The sequence below is a fragment of the Rattus norvegicus genome, chromosome 11 (genome assembly GCF_036323735.1).
Source record: "Rattus norvegicus strain BN/NHsdMcwi chromosome 11, GRCr8, whole genome shotgun sequence".
Lineage (NCBI taxonomy): Eukaryota > Metazoa > Chordata > Mammalia > Rodentia > Muridae > Rattus > Rattus norvegicus.
The window spans coordinates 55,715,628-55,732,394 of NC_086029.1; the positions used below are offsets into that span (position 1 = coordinate 55,715,628).

General features: G+C 40.2%; 1 protein-coding gene across 1 annotated transcript; it reads right to left on the reverse strand.

Moving 5' to 3' along the window:
* Positions 1 to 8,067: 8,067 nt before the first annotated feature.
* Positions 8,068 to 14,634, reverse strand: Rps28l1 (ribosomal protein S28 like 1). The gene is made up of 3 exons (XM_039088829.2): positions 14,581 to 14,634; positions 13,728 to 13,836; positions 8,068 to 8,375 (listed from the first exon to the last, which is right to left on the reverse strand). Exons 2-3 carry the CDS (start codon positions 13,788 to 13,790, stop codon positions 8,154 to 8,156), a joined length of 285 nt encoding a protein of 94 aa, XP_038944757.1. The 5' UTR covers positions 13,791 to 13,836; positions 14,581 to 14,634; the 3' UTR covers positions 8,068 to 8,153.
* Positions 14,635 to 16,767: the final 2,133 nt, after the last annotated feature.

Genomic DNA, 16,767 nt, shown 5'->3' on the forward strand with positions numbered 1-16,767 from the left:
TGCCTCAAGTCATAAAGATGTGAAAGACAGACCTAGGGATTGGAGCTCACTAGGCTGCCTTCCGATATGCCTTAATTGGTACTCGTCGCTGTCTCTTCCAAGCGCACTGTTCAAAATTGTGAATACAGGCAGACAGTAAGTACCTGTTCATTCTTTGAAGGGATTTTAGGTTGAGGACACTGTCAGACAGTTAATTACTTTTTTAAAAAGTAACCCTGAGAGGCAAGATAGTGTTATGCATCAGAGTAGAGAAAGAACCATTTAAATAACACAGCAGTAACTACCAGCTGTGTGGGTTAATTACTTTACCACTGTGTCGCAACTGCCTCATATGTGGACTGGAGTAAAGGTAATATATATGGTTTCTATCCATTTTTTTCCTGCTATGATAGACTACCAAAGACTGTGCAGATTATAAGAATGGAAATTTATTTCTCACACTCCTAGAGTCTAAGAAGCCCAAGGTATGACCTCTGGCCTTGCTGTGTGCTTACATTGTGGAAGGCAGAGGGCAAGAAACAGTTCTGTGGCTCCCTCTGTAAAGTCCTTAAACATGGGCACCTAACCCCATTCACCATGGGTTGACCCAATGATATACCACCACTTAAAAATGTATCTAAATTATAGACAAGATTCTTCATGTGTATGTGTGTGTGTTATTTCTGATTTCTTTCTCTCATATTTTCTTTTATGCCGACTGCACGTTTACCTCCCTCTTCTCCTTTCAGTCCCTTCCTCCCACCTCCCACCTCCCACCTCCCCACCTCTCCAGGCTCTTACTCTCATCTCCCCCCATCCCCAGTCTTCTTCTCCTCCATTTCCCTTCAGAAACATCAGGCCTCCCAGGGATATCAACCTAACAGGACACAATAAAAACTAGGCACCTCCCTTCATACAAAGACTGGGAGAGGCAATCCAGTAAGAGGAAATGGGTTGCCAAAACAGGCAAAAGAGTCAGACACAGCCTCGTTTTCACTGTTAGGGATCTCACAAGAACACAACATGTATGCAGGGATCTAGGTCAGACCCATGCAGGCTCCCTGACTGTAGGTACAATTTCTGTGAAACCCATGAGCCCTGGCCGGTTGACTCTGTTGACCATTTTCTTGTGGTGTCCTTGACCCCTCTGGCTCCTCCCTGTCTTCCACAGGATTCCTCAAGCTATGCCTTATGTTTGGCTGTGGGTCTCTGCATCTAATCTCATAAGTTGCTGAATGAAGCCTCTCCGATGATGAGTATGCGATCTATATGTATGTGTAAGTGTATGCTTGTGTGTATGTGCATGTGTATATGACTATATCCAGTCATATCACTGGGCTATCCAGCCTTTGGTTCCTGGCCCTCCTGGCAGTGTTAGGCTTGGGCATGCCCTCTTGTGGCATGGGTCTTAAGTTGGACCAGTCATTGGTTTGACACTCCCCCAAGGTCTGCACCACCTTTACCATAGTACAACTTGCAGGTAGGACAAATTGTAGGTCAAAGGTTTTTTGGCTGGATTGATATCGCAATCCCTCCACTGGAAGCCTTGTTTGGTTAGAGATGGGCTGGTTCAGGCTCTGTGTCCGCCATTACTAGAACTTTTTGCTAGGGTCACTTTCAGATTCCAGTTGCACTAGGTTTCTACCATCCCCACTAAATGACCAGATTTCAAGTTTTCTCTCCCAGCACTTTCTCCCTCCATTTCCCTCCTCCCAACTTGTTTCTTCTGGTTCCAAGCCCTAACTACCCTGAGTCCGCCCATGAAATCTATTCTATTTCTTCTTCCCAGGGAAATTCATGCATCTCTTTTTGATCCCTCCTTGTTACTTAGCCATGGAGAGGATTTTTAAACTCTCTACTGGTGTAAGTTATCTTGGGGGTTTAAAATTGCCATACTTATATGGTATTTAACAGAGCACAGTAATTAATATACTGTTATTTATTATTATTAATTCTCACATTTCACTCTTACAGTTGTTTTCCTTCCTCCTTTTTGTTTTTATTTTTTGAGTCAATGCTTATAATTATTTTGTTTTGATTACACCAGAATTTGTATTGTACTCTCAAAAGACTATTCTTTATATTAAATCTGAGTATTCTTTGATCTTGTTCTACTACAACTCCTGTTCAAACAGGACTTTCATTTGAATAAGGAAGAATTGGTTTCATTGCCGTGAAGAGACCAAGTCAACTTGTATAACAGAGAACATTTACTTGGGGCTGGCTTATAGTTTTAGTGGCTCAATAATCATCATGGTAGGAAGCATAGCAGCATACAGGCAGGTATGGGGATGGAGGAACTGAGAATTCTATGTTTTGAACTGTAGGCAGCAGAGAGGGACTGGATTCCACAGGCAGTTGGGAAGAAGCTTTCTTTCCACACTGGCTTGAGCTCAAAGCCCACCTCCACAGTGACACACTTACTCTAACAAGGCCAGCCCTACTCCAATAAGGCCATAACTCCTAATAGTGCCACTCCCTGTGGGGCAAGCATTCAAATACATGAGTCTATGGGGGGGCAAACATGTTCAAACCACCACAGGTGAAGTAGCTCTGGTCTGTTTCTTTTTTAATTAATACTACTTTCTAGATTGCAGATGACTCCCTTCTTACTAGTCCTACAGATATGGAGATGGAGTTAGCTCTGGTCTGTTTCTTTCTTAAATAATAACTAATCCTATTTTGGATTTCCCACTTCATAGCTCTGTCTAGTCAATTAGTTCCTCTCAGAATCTACCTCTCCAAATACCACCACACCGACAGGCTGGGTTTCAACACGTGAACTGGGAGATACACATGCATTTTTTTAATCTTAGGGCCTTCTTGAATTAAATTACATAGGAAGGTCAATTTAAATGTAATTATCACAGTCCACCATAATTGCATATGAGCTTAAGAGTTTGGACTTTAAAACAAGGTTATTACTAAAATGACTCACTTCTAACATTTTGTGACTCAATTTGTGTTAATGAGAAGAAAAACTGTATAGCATTTTCATTTAATCTCAAGTTCTTATGTACTGGAAAAAACGCTTCAAGAAAAAAAAATCCCTTCACTGTTTTATCTCACTGCTAATGAGAACTGCTGTGGAATGAACATCACCCTTTCTCTTGGGAATTTCTCTGGCTATCGCTACAGGCAGGATATGGCATGGGAAGAACAAACATGATCTTGTGATCCCTTGACTAATGTGAACCTTTGAGAAAGATTAAGCAGATTTTGCAAGCAAATAGTTTAAGGTTCAAAAGCTTTGAGGTAGATAAAATGGAATCTCCATGCTGCTCCACCTTGATCCCCACCAACTTGTCTTTAAAACTATGAGTCATTTTCCACTTAACATGTAAAAACACTATTAAAACAGTTGATTGGTAAGTGAATTAGAAAGTACGTCTCGAGCTGGCGGCAGTGTTTGTTTTCAAGTATTTGGGGAAGATACCAAACTTCTCTGGTTTTCCAAGGTTAAGGGTATTCTTTTGCATCTTCATGATTATGAGATAACTGAGGTTGTTAGAAGTTGGCATGGGGTCTTGAGGGCAAGGTTCTAACCATGAGGTCATGGACACAACATTGGATCTCTAGATTCTTTCATGATGTGAGCTGTTAGTTAAAATTAAGGAAACCCACCGAGCCCTAAACTTGTGTGAGTCTTAAGAAAATAAGTTCAAGCAAGAGTTTAAGATGAGAACTTTCCAAATGAACTAACACATCGACTGATCTGTTGTTTCAAAATGAAAACAGAGTCAAAACTCCAACACACAAAAATTCAAAGCTTCTACTTTTTAAACGAAACTGAGGACTTTGGAAGCAGCGCAACTGTCTAAAGAATGACAAAACTTATTTGACCTCTTTCTTCCTCTGCATTTGACAGATGACTTCAAGGATCTCTCACATAACTTGATGGATTTTATAAATAAATAGGTTGAGGCCTGCTGCAAGGTATGGATTGCTTTTGTATAAAGGAAATAAGCAATCTTTGAGCCTCCCGAATAACTGGTCAGCAAACTTCTAATAATACACAGTAAACCCATACAAGTGACAGGATAGGAAAGAACAACATCCAGGAGATCCTTCCCAGAGTCATGAGCATCATGACAAGTCAGGATGACATAGGGCCAAGGAGAGATGTTTAGAGTTTCAAGAAATGAGAAAAATTGCATCACCATAAAAAAATTGCAAGGAGGATTTGCAAGTGGATTTCTACAGCTTTGAAATGGCCCCAAGTCTTTAAAGAGCTACACCATTGAGCCAACCAGAGCTCAAACTTAAAAGAATTAGAATTGGAACTAAATCTCCAAATGGACAGTGACTGGATTTCACCAAGGAGCCTGAGGTTTCTGTAAATCAGTGACAGCAAAATCTATTGACTGTCATTCTGTCACCAAAGCACCAAGTTCTGGGAGAAATGAAAGAAAATGGAACTCAGTTACTGTCTACACTTGCTTACAGTTAGAGGTTGGGGTATGAGTTTAAGAGTTAACCAGGAGCAAGTGTCAGCCTTGTGAAGACTGGAATAGGGAAACAGCATTATTTGTATTTTCCCCCCACATTTCACATTGCTTTTAGGAGTGGGAGAGAAGGGGTTGAGTTTCAGGTAGGGACTTAGCAATTGTGTTTGTGAGAAATGGAAGGTTGTAGAGGTAAAGAAAACTCAGGACTTGCTGCTACCACAGCACTGTTGGCAGGAATGCAATGTTGGCTGGTATTTCCTGGCTTTAGATCTCATCTCAGTAGGTCAGAAGCTTTTATGGGGGCTTCTATGATGATTCTTTCTTGAAAGGAGTAGAAGTGCTGTGAACAGAGTTTAATTCCCTTTCTTTTTCAGCAGACAGTGAACTAAATCCATTTTTAGTTAATCTGAGTATCAGAGATTTTAGTGAGGGAGAAATCTGTAGAAACTGGAACAACTGTTACAGTTGAATGATGGGAAGCTATGCTTGGAAAAGCAAACATGATGATTTATGTTTTCTTTGTATTTAGTGATGGAAATACCATTCTTTAAAAAAGAAACAACTTATTTTCTAGATCTGCTACTCAATAGCAGCCCACGCCAGCCAAAAGGAAAGATCAGAGGCCAGGTGACAGCCTGATTATCATCAGAGAGGCTTCATCCATTAACTCATGGGAGCAGATGCAGAGGACCACAGACAAACATTAGGTACAGCTTCGGGAGCTCTGAGGAAGAAGAGGAGGAAGGATTGTGGGAGTCAGAGGGATTGAGGACACTATAAGAACATATTCCTCAGAATAAACTGAGCAGGGCTCATAGGAGCTCACAGAGACTGAAGCGGCAGGGACCAAGGAGCTGCATTGGTCTGACTTAGGTACTCTGCATATTTGTGGAACTCGTAACAGTGGGAGTGAGGGCCTCCATGGCTTTCTCTCTCTCTCTCTCTCTCTCTCTCTCTCTCTCTCTCTCTCTCTCTCAGATCTGGGGTCTTAAGGAATAACCTGTAAGCATATCTTTCGGTGAGGCCATGACCATGAATTGAGATAAGAAGACCCGTCCCATTATAGGTGTCACCATTCCCTAGACAAAGGGTGCTCTCTCTGATCTGCCCGCAGATCAGGATCAGTGCCATGTCTGTCTTCTTCCTACCATGAAGATCATGGATGAAACCTCTAAAATTGTAAGGAAGCCCCCAAATAAATCTTCTCTTTTATAAGGATTACCTTGGTCATGGCGTCTCTTCACAGCAATAGAACATCAAGTAAGACAAGTATGTAGCCCAAGTTTGCATAGAACTAAAATCCTCCTCTCTAACTTCATGCCCTGACTGAACTTTCAGGCATAGACCACTAACGTTTGATGAAACTTTTTACTTGTTTCCTTGATGTCCAAGTGAAGAAGTGGACATCAGGAATTCACTATTTTTTTTCTTTCTGAAAAATGTGACTTTGGCTTCAGCCAAACTTTAATGGTATGTGATATCAGGCTGTAAGTTTTCCTTCTCTGCTTTCTTATAAATTGGATTGATATGGGAGAGTCGGCTTTAGCATGCTATTTAACAGTATAGTGCAACTTGTTCGAGCAGGGGAAGGAAAGGAGTCTAATGCTAAGGCTTCTTCCATAAGTAGATAAATTTTAATTATTTAGAATGACTTAAGTTTAGTAACTGCAGAAGAAGAGGTTTTTCTCCATCACTCCAGAAACTGCAGTGATTTTACACACACACACACACACACACACACACACACACACACACACACACACCCTCATATTTCTATGGTAATGAAACATTAATGCTTGTTTTCAGACTGAACTTCTGTATATTGGTTAGTTGATACATGTTACTAGCAACAAAGGGATTTGTATTTATTGGGGGAGGGGTCATTATTATGTGCCAGAGATTTTAAATATCAATATTATTTCATTAGAAATAAGTAATCAAAGTTCAGAAAGGTTAAATCTGTGAGTGCTCTGACTGTGAGCTCCTATCTATTTCTACTCTAAATTGCAGCCTTGAATCATGCTTCAAGTTATGCTTTTTCTTTTTTGAAACTGTGTCTCACTATGTATGTAGTCTGGGCTAGCATTAAACTTGGAGTTTTCCCACGTCAGACTTCCAAGTGCTGGAGGTACAGCTGGGCACGACTACCACCTATGATTCCAAATGAGTTATTTTAAATATAGGACACACAAAGAAATGGTTTCTAGGCTCACTGGGAAAGAGGGCTGTGAGTGTATTTCAGACACTGGAGAGTGCCAAGGAGTTACGTGAGCAGCTCTGGCCACTACTCAATTGACAATGATTGCTCATGAGTCCTGTGTGGGAGGAGGTGGTTTCCTACAGGAAAAGGGTTGGGTAGTGAAGCCACAGAGATCTTCTGATATCTTTGCTAGGCGTAACTTCTGGTCATTTAGGAAGTTGTTTTGTGGCTCCATCAATAAGGTATTTCCCAACTGTATCACTGCACCCACAATTGTCTCTTCTACTTGAGTGATGGCTTCCTGGCCTGGGGCAAGGTCAATTATTCCTTTACCACCAACCTCCAAGGCTGGTCACTTGGCTGCAGTAATGAGCAAAGTGATTTGGGTTTTTGGTATTTTTTCCATTAATTAATTTCTTTATTATTTATTCAATTTACTTCCTGATTGCTGACTTCTTCCTGGTTCCCCCTCACAAGTCTCACCCTCCTCCCCTTTTCCTCTGAGAAGGTAGAGACCCCCTAACTCTGGCACATGGAATCTTGATCAGAGGAAATTAATACTTAGAAATCAGTTTTTGGAAGGTGTGGGACCTAATGATTCTTGAATCTGAGATTCTGGTTGTGGGCAAGGTCATTTGAGCATTCTTAGAATAAACTTTTTCACTGCTGCTTGTAGAATAATCAGGTAGAATCTAAAGTATTCCCTGAGAGAGTCATATAATTTCTTTTTATAAATAATTCATTAATTTTATAAGCAGTTTTCTGTTTATAAAATAATAGATATGAGAAAACACCACAAAAATAGGTGAAATTTTTGATTGCAGCAAATAAGGTCATTGCTAACATGTGGGTAGATTTCCTATGAGTCTGGGAATTTTGTTGTAATTGAAATGATAAGAGTTCATATTTGTGTCCTTTCTATCTGTTTAGTTCATATCATGGAGATACCTTCCTAAATTATTAACATTGAGAAAAACCATCTAAAGCATTTTGAGTTTAATGATGTAATTACTCTCAATACTATTACAAAGTCTCCTAACTAGAAGCACATAGTCCTTGTGTAACATTCTTCCCTATAAATTAGCCAGCCATGTTGGCACTAGAGAAATGGCGTAGTGGATAAGAGTGTGAACTGGTCTTGCACAAGACCTGAGTACAAGTCCCATCACATTCACGGGGTGGTTTACATCCACCCGTAACTCCAGCTCCTCTGGCCACCATGAACCCCTGCTGGCACACACATATAACTTAAACATAGTAAAAACAATTCTAAAAAAATTCATCATGTTTGTCCAAGGTCATGAACCTGGTTATTCACAAGACTGGGGCAAGGAAAAATGAGGGTTATTCTTATTTGACTAAGAGTGTAGTCCAAACAAGGCTTTGTTTTTACACATCCTTGTCCTTGAGGAGGTTTATTAAAATTAAAATGACACGATCTTTTTTTTTGAATACAAATGCTTTATTTAACAGTTGCAGGTCATTCCATGGGCTAAGGAGTGGATATCCAGGACCCAGCAGCAAGGTCAGCGCAACCTGCGAGCTTCTCTTTCTGACTCGAACATGGTGAGCACATCACCCTCTCGAACAGGGCCTTTGATGTTTCGGATGATAGAGTGGCTGGTGTCATCCATAAATTCCACTCGCACCTGCGTGCACTGTCCCTGCAAACCGGTCCTGCCCAGCTCTTTGGTTACCCTAGCGAGCTTGATGGGCTGCATTCGACTCGTGTCCATGACTCCGACAATCTGGCGGAGAGCAAAATGACACACTCTCAAAGAAGCAACACGTTGTGTGTATTTAGGTTTTCTCTTTTTGTACCTCTTACAAGATTCTTTTGTCTTAAAGGAACTGCATGTAGGTAATAAAATGTACCAAGTAGTGCATGCTAATGGAATTTCTTTTGCCTGTTAAAGAATACATCAGCTCTATATCCGTATTAGATGGAACCCAGCAGACTATCGGTGACAAATGTTATGACATCAGAGTGTCTGGAGGACTTAGTTATGGTGTGGTTTCCTCTGTAACAGGCTCAACGACAGTTTGAGCAGGAGTATGGTCACCCCTCCCCCCCATCTCAAACTTCCCTTGCCGATTGGTAGAGATGAAGACACGGGGATGTGGAAGTCTAATCACTTGTCTATATCCACAGAGGGAGCGGACTGCACAGCTGGAATGGAAACCTCAAGACCTGGCTGAATCCCTGGCTTTGTCCCTGGGCACAGCCAGAGGCATGAAGCTTTTCTCTTTCCAAGCAGTGAGTAGCAGCTTTCAGGGATTTGTTTGACATTGAATCTGAGCTTTGAGAGGAGCTTTAGCAGGAGGAGAAGGGGAGGAATTATTTATCCCTTGGCATACATTAGCATGCGAATAAATCACTTCTGTGTATCGTAGAGTGGCTGGAATCATCCCATGTACAATATATCCTTTATCAGCAGGTCTGAGTACAAGGGTCGCTCTGAAGGGTTCATGCTTCTCCATTTGCTGTGCTTCTTTTCTTTAGGATTAAAACGTCTACTTATTGTCATTTTAACAGAAAGAATCCTTAATTTGTCCATGGTTAAAGCTTCTAATAGTCACTCTTCCATTTCTTAAAAAATATGGCTTACATTACTACATTTTATGCATATGAGGAAGCTTTAAATTGAAATATGGATAATAATCACAAAAGGAAAATCTTATAAACCTCACGAATTCATGTAAATGGCTACTATTTTTATTGTCGCTTCTTTGGTGCTGGAGCCAAACGGTGCTACATATGCTAGGCAAGTGCTTACATGTGCTCTACCACTGAGCTCCAGCCCCCATCTGAGACAGTGGTTACTTTATTTTGAAGACCAAGAAAAAAATTCAGTACAGCCAGATGCTTATTGGCTGGTGAACGAAAGGCTGACACTACCGACACTACCGGCTGCGATGCCATGTACTGCAGGCAGTAAAATGTGAGAGCCTTTGCTCACTACTGTAAGGAGCAAGGAGGGCCAAGGTTAGAAGTGATCTAAACGTCAAAATGGTTTAACAATGTCAAGGCAGTTTGGGATATAGAATATTATTAGTTTCATGATCCTCTCCAGTTGGACATTTTAACTAATGAGAAAACACTTCATTTAATTTCAACCTTCTTGGTTGATATTCTGCAGGTATTTATCCTAAGTTTGTTACTAGCTTCTTTCCAATCTCTGGTAGAAACATGACAGTCTGACTCAGTGTTTTTGATCAGGGGCAATTTTTGTATCCCAAGCACTGTTTGCAAAATGCCTAGAGAAACTTTTGGTTGTCACAGTTTGAAGCACAATCCTGTAGTCATTTGGCAGTTAAAGGTTAGAAAAATGTCTCTGAAAAATCCAGTAACGAACAAGTTACCTTCCACAATGGCGAGTTATCCAACCCCAATGTCAAGTATCACTGGAGCAGAAAATGCCTGGGCTAACGACTTACTCTCCTGTACAACTTCTCCTAAATTATACAAGAAAACATGGAGATTTCCCAAGGAGTCTTCCAAATATTTATTTATGTCCTGATGCTTTAAGTCTTTCTTAAGGTAAACTCACTGAGACAAGCCAGATGGAATCATCTTTATTCATCTTTTACTGATGAATCCTGATCATCACAGTGATGTTTTTTAGTAGCTGTGATTTCTTTCGTCAACTTGAATGGACTTAGAATCATCTAGGGCATTAATGAAGCATACCTTTGGGGACTTTTCTATGGAAGAGTAACTGAGTAGGGAAGACCTCTTCTAAATATGAGAGGCTACACCTGTGCGCTGGGTTCACAGACTGAATAAAACTGGGAAAGGGAGAAAGCCAGTTGAGTGCCAGCATCTGCTGCTCTCTGCTCCTGGTCCATCAAGATTCAAGGAGTCTGAGTGAAATACATCCACTCCCAGGAACTCCTTCATGCTTTCCCAACCACTGTGGGATGGGCCATTACAAAGTAAATCTTCCCTTCCTTAAACTGTTTCATACAACCTATTCTGTCACAACAATGAGAAAAGAAATAAACTGTAAGGTTGGTCTTTATATTAAGTCACCAAATATTAATAGTCTCCTAGAAGATCTCTCTGAATGCCCCTCACTATAACTCATTCCTCAGGCAACCTGTTTAGTCAGAGGCCACTCTAAGTGGTGAAACATTGACAGAATGGTTTATTTTTTTCTCTTGAAGGCTGTAGTGTCAGAGGTTAGAAGTCTTTGTTTTTCTGCGACCTCATCCTGTGTCTTAAGGTGAATAAAATAGTTTTTTCTTGCCCAATTTCATTAAAAATACAATAGATCTCAAGTATGGAAGGAGGAAATCTCATGAGGTCTCACTCCTAGATTAAGAATCAAAGGTGAGTAGTAACTGCTGAAAGAGGAATAATTAGGCTCTCCCAGGGATGAAGATGACCTTAAATGGTTATCCCACACAAAGTAGTCAGCCCTAAAATCAAATACCTGTAGGCAACAAAAACAGACAGCAGATTGCATTAATATATGTATGTGTATATATGTAATAATAAGAGAACATGAATTTACGAGGAAATAGGAAGGAGGAAGGAAAGGAAAAGGGGATATGATGCAATTATATTTTAGCTAAATAAAATTAAAAAGAAATTAGGCTTGCAGTGCTATAACTTATATAAAATAAGCTGGACAGAAAGGTATGTGATCAGATATGCTTTTTTTTTTTTTCTTTTTTTCGGATCTGGGGACCGAACCCAGGGCCTTGCGCTTGCTAGGTAAGCGCTCTACCGCTGAGCCAGATATGCTTTGATAGGTATACTTTTACGAAACCTTCTCTGTAGGAGGTGATGAATGTGTACAGCAGCTGCAAAGGTTTCATTTGCCCCTTGGTAGATGCTCCTGCTTATTCTCCGGCCGGAGACGGCCACTAGTCTGCCTTCTAAACCTTTAGGTTCCTTTGCATTTCCTCAAAATTTTACATCACTAGAAAGTCAAAGACTGTCTTTTCCTTGAGTATTTGTTTCATCACCAGAATTATTTTGAAGTTTATCCATGAAACTAAGTATAGTTTTCAATCCTTTGGTCCTTTTTTTGCTGAGTGGTCTGTTATATGGCTTACCCACAATTTGCTATTCATCTCATCGAAGGCAATGATAGTCTGTCTACTCAGCAAATGGTCCTGAGAAAACCCGCAAGAGGAAATTAGATCCTCATCTCTAACCCTGTATGAAACTAATTCAAAATGGATCAAAGAGCTGATTAAAGACCCCCAAAACTCTAAAGCTGATAAAGAAAAACATAACCCTTTAAGATATTGGTATTGAACAAATACATTCTGAATAGTACTCCAGTGGTTCAAAGAATAGCATCAACAAGTAACAATGGGACTTCATGAAATTCAAAGGCTTTGCACAACAATGGTTAAACTAATTAAAAAGTAGCCTGCAGAATGGGAGAGAAACCTTTGATGCCTATACACCTGAAGGATGATTAATGTCTAGAATATGCAAAGAGCTAAAGTTAAACAACAGGAAATCAAACAACCCAATCAGTAAATGTGGCAACAGAATGAGTAGTTACTTCTGAAAAGATGAAGCACAATGGTCAGTAATGGTCAATAACAATATCCACCACACCAGTGTAAATAAACACTGTGCTGAGAGTCCATCCCACCACCAATCAGAATGTCAATCATTAAGAAAACAAATCACAATGAATGGTAAGGCTGCTGAGAAAGGGAACACTTATAGACCGTCTAGTTAGAGTTTTCATTGCCGTGAAGAGACACCACGACCATGGCAACTCTTATAAAGGAAACCATTTCATTGAGGCTGGCTTACAGTTCAGAGGTTTCATCCATTATCATCCTGGTGGGAAGCATTGTGGTCTGTAGGCAGACATGGTGCTGGAGGGGTAGCTGAGAGTTCTCCGTCTGGATCCACAAGCAGTAGCTAGTGACAGTGATCCACTGAGCCTGGCTTGAGCTTCTGAAACCTCAAAGCCCATCTCCTAGTGACATACCTCTTCCAACAAAGCCTCTCCTACTCCAACAAGATTATAAATACCTCCCAGAACTGCCACTCTCTATGGACCAAGCACTCAAACACTTGAATCTATGGAGACCATTCCTATTTAAACCACCACATATACCATGAATGGGAAAATCAGAATGGAGGCTCACCAAAAAACTCACAGTAGGTCTACCATATGACCTAGCTATACCACTTCTAGCTACACCCCAAACACAGAGATACTTGTATATCAGTTTTTAGTGCAGCACAATTCACCAAAGCTAAGTCATACAAACAACCTGAGTCAGCCCCCAAACAGAGGAATGACTATAAAATGTGTGGCTTATATACACAACAGAATGTTTTTTTCCAGTCATAAAAACCAAAATTATGTCATTTCAGGAAAATGGGCAACTGAAGATAATATTAAGTGAATCATCTCAGTCACAGACACAAAAAAATTGCATGTTTCCTCTTATTTGAGGGTATAGGCATGATAGATGCATAATGTAATGTACGTACTGATGACGTAACAGTAGAGATGAAACTGTCTAGGATACAAAGGGAGGGGAAGGGAAACAAGAATTCTAGAGGGGGCATATGTTCTAAGTACATGGTATGCTTGCATGAAAATGACCTCTGCAGCCTTGTGTGATAAAAATAACTGGAGACAATTATATCACACTGTTTTGAATTTTTTAAATAAAGGTTTTCATTTGTCTTTTTGATTTATTTGAGATGAATTAAACATACATAAGTTAAGAAGGTTTTAGGCCCAGGTGGTAATCTCTGTTTACCAAAAACATGACTATATATACATAAATTATTTGGTGCCTCCTTTTGAATAGCAGGTAGAAATATACTAGAAAAATATTAAAGCTCCCCACCCAGTTATCTACGCCATGAAAGTAGCACAGATAAGGAAGATGCTAGCTGCCTGTTAGCTGCCTTCTCAGTCCATCTTGGAAATCAACTGGCTTCAGTTTTTCAGCTTGGGCAATGGGGGTGGGAGTGGGGATGGTCGATGATGTCCCGTTCTACTCAGAGAATGGGAGACTGAGGAAAGGTAAAAATTACTGAGGAAGCATCAAGGCCTTGGGTAGCTGCCCAGTGGGGAGTTAGAGTAATGAACTGCCTTTCTTACCTGAATGAAGTACTGATCAGGCTTCCGGTTTCGCATTCTTGCGCCCTTTTGGAAGGATTCCATCTCTCCAATTAGTTGTTAGTGAACACGAAGAGTCTGCTTCCCAAGCCTGTTTGACTTGAAGGATATTGATTAACACTTACGGGCCAGAAGATGGTAACAATCTTTTTATTTTAGTGAGTCACCCTTAAAATTGACTTTAAGAGCTTCTAATCATTTTGGCCAAGAGTAGTAAATCAAAGCCTGCGTGTCACCCCTTCTCCCCCTAAATATTGGAATTTCTGGTTCCTATAGTTTTGGACAGAAGGGAGCCCGTAAGCTGGAGGTTTTTAGTCTGTAGAAGCAGCCACAATAAGAAAGAACACAATGTAGGAAGCTTCGATACCATGGCATCAGCTAAAATATATAGCTACAGAGCATGCCTCGTAGTAAACAAAACAAACACTAAGCAATTAATGCATTCATTTGGTAAACTTCATTGATTCGATGAGGCCTAAAATATTCTCATAGGGAGCTGATTACAGTGGATTTGAGTTTTCATAGCTCATGTCTCCTTCTGGAAAAGTATAAAAGCAGCACTTTTTTCTAGAACACTCATCTCTTATCTTTAGTTATTGTAAAATGCAAAACATATTTTTCTCTTCTTACGGGGAAATACCAAAGGACCCGCCCTGACCTCCATTCTTTCTCACCATTCTTTCTTTAATTGCTTTTACATCATGAAGTCTGAGCGCTTATACCTAACAGAGCCCGAAGAACTCCACTAGACTGAAGGACATCTGCTTTAAAATTTTCAGTCTGTGAAGGATTTTTTTTCCCCTGTTTCACAAGCCTAAAGGGGCAAAGGTCAAACCTTTTCAGCTGCAGATGAGGTCATGCTTGCCGATGGACTGCAGCTGATCACAATAAAAACAGGGTCTCCCATGTGACCAGTCCTCTCCATTTAGGAACGGTGATGTCATCTCTGCTGAGACATGATGAGACATGTTTAAAACTTGTTTTAAAATGCATAAAATTTTCTTCTGATTTCACCATGACCTTTTACGTGTTTTAACACAAGGATTCATTGATCATCACTTCAAATGAGGAAAAGATAGATAACACAGACAGAGCTTACATCTTGTACAGGGTCATTCATCTCTATTAAGTTGAGCTTGGCAACATAAGCACTGTAGTCAGCCAAATGATTACATGGATTCTATCAAGGAGCAGGAGGGGGATCATGAGTCCCCACCCTAGCTGAGGAGCTGTGGACAGTGATGGCTTCTGGGGGAGGAGGAATCAGTTTTCCTTATGGGTGAGGCTCCTGGTAGGTTTTCCATTCTCCAGTGTATGGTCCAGAAGTACGGACAGCACAAATTGAAGTTGATAGCCTATTATATGTATATATGTGTGTGTATACAAATACATAATGTATGTAATAACAATTAATGAAAAAAAAAGGCCATGAATTTGAAGAGCAGGAGAGCAGGCAGGGGTATATGGGAAGGTTTGGAGGGCAAAAAGGGAAGAGGAAATATAATTAAATTATAGTCTTAAAAAAAAGCCATGGAATTAGGGAGGTCAGAAGGCTATTACATATTATCAGTCTCGTATGGTGCATCCCCACAGTCTAAACACCCTTACATCTAGGAACATTAAATGCCTTTCTGTCTTGAGAGATGGCTCAATGGTTAAGAGCACTGGCGGCTCTTCCAGAGGTCCTGAATTCAATTCCCAGTCCCCACATGGTGGCTCACAACCATCAATAATGGGATCTGATGCCCTCTTTTGCTATGCAGACAGACATGCAGACAGAGCTCCCCCACACAACATACACACTACATTACATTAGATAATGTATATGATACAGTAGATAAATAAGTCTTTAAAAAAATCTTTCATGCTCATAGAAGCAGGGGAGGGAGAAGGGTATGGGAAAGAGGGGAAAGGGGATAACATTTGAAATGTAAGTACATAAAATATCCAAGAAAAATAAAATTAAAAAAAAAATCTTTCATGAGCTCCAGACCCAGAAGGACCTTTAAATTCTAGCTGTGCTATTTGTCATCTGAGTGATCCTAAATTTTTTGGGTAAGTTGATGAACTTCATTACTCAGTTATGGGAACTGAAGAGTGTAGTGTGACTACCGAGAGCTGTCTCTCACAAATGTAAAACTCTTGCTCGTGAGTGGTGTTCAGGAGAATAGGTCTTTGCATGTTCGATGAAGATGTCATTATGCTCTGAGTATTTTCGGCCCTTAGTTGATTGAATCTCGCATGTGCACAGCCTTTCTGCTTTGTTGCACATCAGTATTGTGTAACGGTGTCTTTGGGTATAGTTTGAGTCCGTAAAGTAATAATAGGTACCGATTATGACAATTTATTATTTTAGTGAACAAAGGATAGTTGAACCATGAATCATGCAGATTGGATCTGAGCTTCCTGGTAGCATTTCACAATATTCATTAAAAGCTGTATAGACATGCTTTATTCCTTAATGACCAAGTAGAAAGATCCATGGTTGATATGCAGACACAAATCAGATTATTGTATTTTAATCACAAAGTCTTTTGGGAGGTTATAAAATAAGTGAGACAGATTTTTAACAAGTTAAAGATAAAGAATTTTAGTGGAAAACTGACCAAAAAAATTGAAGAAAATAGAAGCACCACATGAAGGAAAAAAAAAAACTCTCTTATAACATGGCCTTGCAGAGAAAAGATTGAACAATGGATGAGATTACCCGCTTGGGATATGAGACTGTGAAATCATTTAAGCATGCCAGATTGAGGAAAGGGCAGGACCATCTCCTACAAATTCACTTCCTAGAAGCACTTGGCAACCTGTGGAAGAAAGTATGGCCGGAGCTGATTACTTTTGCAAGGAGCATGTGTGATCGTGTTATAGTCCAATCAATGAGCGAAACAGAAGAGCAGAGACCACACAATGACACTTCCACCTGAACCACGGCATCATTACAATGAATGGGAATGGCCAGAGATAAGTATGTTTGTCTCAAGATGTCTAAATTGTAGACGCAAAGCCATTTATTTAATAA